Genomic DNA, 7,294 nt, shown 5'->3' with positions numbered 1-7,294 from the left:
AGCCACATGGAAATATTCTATGATTATCGCTTGATTTCCATAAGAAAAGGCTGACATAAATGAACGTAGGGATGAGGCATGTCAGGGCCGAAAGCATATCTTCCTTACACGAAGGAACAAGTTTATTTTTCACAGGAATGCAGGCACCATTAAGCTGTCAGGACTGAATGGACTCCATGCTGAGGTAAAACAAATCTGATCCCAGCACTGACTAAATTAGACCACTCACGATAAGCCAAGCCCTTTATTAAACAATTCAGCCAGCTTATAGGTGGGTTTTTCAATTTATGTTTCCATGGCCACACTCTCCTCTGTGTGCTTTCCCTTTCCCTTGTCCTTGAGTTGGCGGCCTCGTGCACGCCTTTCGAGGATCTTCTTGCGGTCCTTGTCCATCTTCAGCTTGACAATCACCACCTTGGAGGGGTGAATGCCCACGTATACAGACGCACCGTTGGCCTTCTCTCGCTGAATGCGCTCAATGTAGATCACATACTTCTTGCGGTACACCTGCACCACTTTGCCCACCTGCTGGCTCTTGTGGTGTCCACGTACCACCTGCAACAAGTCATCACAATTATGACAATGCACATAAACCATGTGAGGGAGAGACAAAAGGGGAGGAAAGACAAGGAGGTTAGCCAGTGTAAGTACCGACTGCCTACCCTGTGCTGGGGAAAGGGAATAAAAGAAGAAAAAGACGATTGCACAATTCATAATGCCTTAAAATCTTCACCAAAGCCCTTAAGGCCTTGAATGCAAAAACCCCTCTGGTACACCATACAAAATGGCTGCTAAGAGAAAGCACAAAGAGCAACGCCTGCCACAAACATCCTCAAAACAAGCTGTATTGCAAATGCAATCCCGCTCTGCCAGGTGCTGAAATAGCATACTAAATTGTTGCAGGTAGATTCACTCTTAATGCCTTAAGCTTTGCACTGTCACAAAACTGACACGTTATCCGAAAATGCAAGAGTGAGTGGTCTATCCTTTCAATATAAGTTTCCTCCTACACAAGTCCCAGCGCAACTTCTCTCCATTATGTCTTCTCGGTGGCAATCCACTGCTGGCACTAGTTCAGGCCACATGAGCAAAATCGACACCCACTGTTCTCATGCTTCCACACATCCCTGAGTTACAAAAAGGAATGCTTAATGGGCCGCTGGCATCACTTGGTCTTTTTAAAAATGTTAAATGAAGCCTTTCAATAAATTTCAATCGCTCAAAGTTTGTACTCGATGTATCACCACTTCATTTATATTTTCGCATACAGTACTATCGCACCTTACCACCGAATATTGCAAACTATTTAAAAATTAATGTAAGTCTGGTGTTTTACGTGCCAAAACCATGACATTATGAGGCACACCATAGTGGGGGAGGAGGGTTCTGGATTAATTTTGACCCCCTGGGGTTCTTTAACATTCACCGAATGCCAGGCACACTGGCATTTTACCATTTCACCCCATAGAAATGCGGCTGGGATTCGATCCTGCGCCCTCGATTTAGCAGTGCCAGACCAAAGCCATTACGACTGGTACAAACTATTTCAATATAGTATGGAATTTCAAACACAATGAAACAAGGGGGAGGGGGAACATGCTCACAGAACAGACAATGCATGAAGGTGGGAAAAATCTAGTAGCTACTGCTCTGCAATAATTCCAACACCTCCACGAATCCATGACCATCGGGTGCCATCCCCTCTGCCAGTGCCCAACCCACTGAATCCAATGCCAATAAATGAAAAAGGTAACCTTGATTCGCATGCTCCCTGCCTATGAATCACCCTGTGCTCCTACCAAACATCCCACAATACCTTAATAAAATGCTGAAGTGACTAGTGCAAGAGTGGACACGGGGCACAAAAGGGCGACAAGGACAAGCCCTTTTGTGCCCCGTGTCCACTCTTGCGCTAGTCACTTCAGCATGGAATACCAACCAGCCCTTGAGTATAGTATAGAAAGCTAAAGCATACACCTTAATTCCCTGGTAACGGCCACTTAACTCCATTTGCTATAAAACTCTGCCCCAGCTGCTGCTGCATATATGTGCACACACCTATGCAGTTCTCAATATAACCAAAAGAAATAGCACATCCACCAATGCAAAAGAGTTGTGCGAAAGCTGTAAACATACTGTTGCACATGTTTATGTAACGTACAAACCCCAGCCAAATTAACACCACACAGATGTGAGGTTTCCCTTGCCAACACCAATTTCATGCAGTGCATGCCATCAAGCACTTGGGCCGTATTAAGGTGCTTTCTCTCGACAATTTTATAAGTATGGGAAAGTTGGCATTGGGGATGGGAATGTTACATTCACTCTGTATTTGCCGTCTGTTAAGGTAACAGGCTGGAACAATTGGCTGCATGAGCTTGAACATAATATACTGTGATGTAGTACGCCTACTCCTAACACCCGAGCACAGCTTATTTTTTATTTTGGCGCTCTTCCTTCAAGTAACAATAGTTTTTGATCACTGAACTTAAATTGTGGAGTTAAGGTCCCGAAACTGCACAGATGATTACAAGGGACGCTATAGCGGAGGGCTCTGGATTAATTTTGACCACCTGGGGTTCCTTAACAAGCATGACAATTGAAACGCATAATTTTGAATTTTGTCTCCCATCGAAATGCAGCGACTGCGAATGGGGATTGAACTTGGAAATAGAGGATCTACAAGTTGCAAGAAGGAATATGCGGTACAATCTCATGGTTGATGAGAGAACTGTAAGCTGGCCAAGTTGGAATGAACTCATTTTGAAGAAGCTGCAATAAAAATAGCCCATAGCAAGAAAAGGCAAAGGACAACGCATAATTGATTTCACCTCTCACTATGCTGATGCAGCACACATTTTGCGTGCAACGCTGTTCACTGCTGCAATAGTAATGCACACCTGAGGTTTGCAACCACCACTGCCCTGCAATATACTATATATGCAAAATGTTACTATTTCAACCTCAGCCAGATCAGTAGAAATGAAAGAGCAACATACACACACAAAAAAGGAAGCAGACAAATTCCATTCACATGTCTGGTGTTCCTGTATATTTTACTGCACTATATGCAGAAAAGCTAACATCTAGTACCTAGTATCAGTAATGATGTTGCACAGTTAAGCAGAATTTAATTTATTGTTCTTGTTTTACACTAACACCTTATCTGTAGTGGTACCAGAGGCACAAAATGCAAAAGTGCAGCCACAAAGCTCTGTTAACCCCAAAAACAAGCAAAATTATGACTTATTCACCTTCATTTTTGAGTATGGAGAATACTCATGGGGGGCAAAAAGAAAAAGCAAGAAATGCAATTAAAATTATTTTCAGTAAACAATTAGCGTAGCACTTTGTAATTGGTTTGCTGAAGCACTTAGAACTGTAATCACTCCAGGGTTTCACTACAGATATCGAAAACCAATGTGGGCTTTCAGTTAATTGCATTTAAATATGATTTGAGGCATCAAACTGAATGAACCAAATGCAATACATTGCGCTTTGTGGGGCTAAAGTATGGAACTGTTGCAAACTGCACCATGCGTAAAACTTAATGAGAACTCCTATCCTAAAGCTGTATTAATAAGGCTGACTCGGCATTGTGGGTGTTTAATAATGAGAGCTTGCCGAGTGACTAATTTAGTGTAGGATTAGGATAATGCAGCTTCATATTTGTGCCACCTGCGATATTGCTTGGCCTTTGTGGACAGAGCACATTCACTTTACATTCTTGACCAGCTACTTTTAATTTGCAGCTGAATCTGAGGTGGCCTCATGGGTATCTGCTAAGTTCATGAAACACAGATGCAATGCAGAGTACAAACAAATGGTGAAATTAAGAAGTGGGCTCTGCCATGCATCCAGAATATACTGTGACAAAAGGCCCACTAGTGAAAGAACACTGATGATGCTGCACAGTCCAACAGACTGTATGGGGTAAAATAAATGCCTAAGACCATGACTATATCAACACCACAAGTGTCCCATGTAGTAGTACACTTTAAGTGTACAGCTTTGTTGACAATATACATTGGTGTTTACACATTCGACTGCACCCAAAAAAAATGGTTTTGCAATGCTCAATGTTGCTAAAGCTAGCCAGGCACTTTACGAGGTGAAGCTTGGCATGCTAACACAATTTGAAACAAAACTAGCAGTGTTACATGTGCACACTGGCTACATCACTACCATAAATTAGGATGCTATGCACACTACGGAGTGCGCCCCTGCCAGAAATGGCTGGGATGAATGGATGATTGAGGTTCAACCCTTTGAATCGGGCGGCGGCGGCGCTTTCACCTAGCCTCGAATGGTACTATATGCATGCATACCTATGTATGTACTCGTTTACTTTTGCGTTGATATTATCCACCAATCAGATAGCCTCCGTTTAGTTATTTCTACCCGTTCAAAGTCTATTTTACTTTCACTGTCCTTAAAACCCAAAGTTTTGAATAGTTCCTCGTTACATTCAACTGCAGGATGAAGTTGTTTACAAGCATCAGGTGTTCAGCCGTTTCCTCCTCCTCTCCACATGCACAACAAATTATCTCCTGGTATCTGGCTCGGTATGTTTTAGTCTGCAGTACACCTGTCCTGGCTTCAAACAATGAGCTCCCCTTAGAGTTATCGGAAATATTTTCTTTGGCTATTTCTTGCTTAAACGTCCTGCATGTCTCTAATGCCGATTTGGTTTGCATCTCTGTTTTTCACATACCCCTCTCTGTCTCCGTAACCTCTTTCTTGACGGATGATTCCTTACCTGTTCCCCCACTGCTGCCCAAGTGTTTACTTGACAATTTTCTAGTTCCCTTCCTCCACCTTGTATCAACATTCTTCGTGTATAAGTAACTGAAAACCTTCCTAGCCCACCGCATTTCCCCCATTTTTCTCAATCACTCCTCAAATGCTACCTTGCTACTAGCCTCTCTGCCCTCGAAAAAAGAGCATCCCAGATCCCCCTGCACCCCAAGATTTGGTGTCTTGCCATGTGCTCCCAGAGAAAGCCTACCTACACCACGTTGCCTAGTTTCCAACTGTTGCCGGGTCTCTGCTCTCATATATAGAACTGCATTGGCAAAAGTCAGGCCTGGAACCATTACCCCTTTCAATAAGCCTCGTACTACCTCGTACCTATTGTAGTTCCACAGTGCCCTACTCTTCATAGTCTCTGCACTTCTGTAACCTTTAGTCGTTATATATTTTTTGTACTCTGTCAGATACTCATGCCATTATTTATCCCCACCCCAAGGTACTTGTATTTATAGTGCATGACAATTCAGCACCATCTAGGGAATGGCTATTCTTGCATTGGTAAACATTTCTTTTAGCATGTGTTAGGATGGAGGTTGGTGCAAGGTGAGGTTAGGTTAGAACAAGTTGGAGTTAATTTGGTTAAAATAAAATATTACCTACGCTATCAGATTGGATGTGTGAATTATAAAGGTATAAACCAGACTTGGGATTCCCGGGAAGTGTACGTTTCAATTTGCAAATTACCATATGACTGAAATGACAAGCCTTACACAGGATGTGGCAGCACTGCGGTGCAGCACCTGTGCGTCATGCACCCAGCCATTTCTGGCAAAGACGTACTCTGCAGTGCACATATCCTAAATATTAAATCACTTCATAATGCACCTAGAGGGTGCTTAAAGCAACATACCTAAGGCATCTTAATGGCTTGTTTCGGTAAATAATTGGTTTTGGGTCTTGGTGAACGTCTTACAGCACAACTAGGGACAAGAATTAGACATAACACATCAGCATGTGTGTGTCACCTTGTCCATCTTTTTCATGCTGTGAAATATTCACCATGATGCCGAAAGCAGTATTAATAAAGCTACAGGAACTGGATCACTAAGGTATGAAAATTGGTCGACCAAGTAGGTAACGTGGCCAGACTACAGACAACCTACTTGGGCCACCAGATTAGTCATACCATGCCTTCAAATTAAAATTAAATTAAATAACGTGCCAAAACCACTTTATGATTATGAGGCACACCGTAGTGGAGGTCTCCGGAAATTTCGACCACCTGGGGTTCTTTTAACGTGCACCTAAATCCATGCCTTCACGAACATGCCAATGCACGTGTCACATGTCATAATACGAATATCGCGATGAGCGTAGTTGCCCGAACGGTGGTAAAATTACGCATCTCGTGGAACATTTAGTTGCGTTAAAATATTCGCGAAAGCAAAATACTAACGACGAATTTTGGTTCCAGTGTTATACGCAGTTCCGAGTTCGTCCTCTGCGTTGCGTACGCACAGATGAAACTCGTTTCGCATCAAATCGCGAGAAAGCGACAGGCACGCCTTCTGGGCTTTAGGTTCGCAGTCTTTGCAACTAAGGATGCTGGCGCTGAAAAGTAAGATAATCTAATGCAAAGGTCATGCTCTCGCCACTACGGTCACGCACGTGAATTCACGGCACGTGGGAGCAAATGAAGGGCAAAAAGCTGAGAACTTATTACCTGAACTTCATCGTCTTTTCTGATGGGCATGCTGCGGACATTGTATTTCTGCCGAAGATCCTTCGACAGCGGCGAGCTCATGATCTTTCGCCGAATGTGTGATGGAGCATTGAAGTGCCTTTTCCTGTTCTTCCTCCTCGAAGAGGACACCAAACGGTTGAGCTTGGCCATGTGGTTCTTTTAAGGCCTTAAAAAAAATGAGCAAGCAAAACATCAGTATTTAGCAATGTCGCAAACGCTGCAATACAGTGACAATTCAACCGAATAGCAATGGCGATCAACAGTGGACAGGCATGTGTAACTTCAACGTTAGAAAATATAAATAGATAATGGCATTTAAAAAAAAACATTACAGCATAACTACAGTACACCAAGTAAGTGGAAACAAATGCAAGCTATTAAAACAAATGCCAGAAAGGTCAATTACGTCAGAACACAGCGATGGAAACACACCGTAAGATACGGCCTGTCTAAAATAACCAATTAATAAGTTTTTCCAGCTAAGAAACGAAAAAATACCACATCAGTGGTTAAAACATGGCACTATTACACGGAAACGTTACTAAAACAATTCAATATTAGCGACAGAATTTCGAGATTCGTTCAGATTTTCACAGCAACTACATGCAGTACTTACATACGCCTTTTAGCAACCAAAGAAGAGAGACCGGCTTACTCTCGTTTCAGGGTCTACACATAGAGGTCTACAGCTCGCTCAAATCTTCCCAAAATTCTGTCACAAAAACAAGATATGTTACAATTCAAGCAAGATTATAAAAAATTAGATAGAATAAATAATAATATTAAGACTAACTATAT

General features: G+C 42.5%; 1 protein-coding gene across 2 annotated transcripts in view; it reads right to left on the bottom strand.

The window, feature by feature from the left end:
* Nucleotides 1-230: 230 nt before the first annotated feature.
* The window catches only part of RpL26 (ribosomal protein L26), a 193,674-nt gene continuing 186,610 nt past the window's right edge, over nucleotides 231-7,294 (bottom strand). The window contains exons 1-3 of one of the 2 annotated variants that reach the window (XM_075677344.1): nucleotides 7,113-7,212; nucleotides 6,476-6,662; nucleotides 231-555 (exon numbers count right to left, since the gene is read on the bottom strand). In XM_075677344.1, the coding sequence (XP_075533459.1) occupies nucleotides 286-555; nucleotides 6,476-6,646 (441 nt within the window). In that variant the 5' untranslated portion in view covers nucleotides 6,647-6,662; nucleotides 7,113-7,212 and the 3' untranslated portion in view covers nucleotides 231-285. Of the gene's footprint in view, nucleotides 556-6,475; nucleotides 6,663-7,112; nucleotides 7,213-7,294 lie in introns of those variants that run through there. The other variant, XM_075677346.1, reaches the window with a different exon arrangement.

This window comes from Dermacentor variabilis, unplaced genomic scaffold, assembly GCF_050947875.1.
Source record: "Dermacentor variabilis isolate Ectoservices unplaced genomic scaffold, ASM5094787v1 scaffold_12, whole genome shotgun sequence".
Taxonomy (NCBI): Eukaryota; Metazoa; Arthropoda; class Arachnida; order Ixodida; family Ixodidae; genus Dermacentor; species Dermacentor variabilis.
Note: the sequence above shows the minus strand (reverse complement) of the source record. Positions and strands in the feature narration are given on the sequence as shown.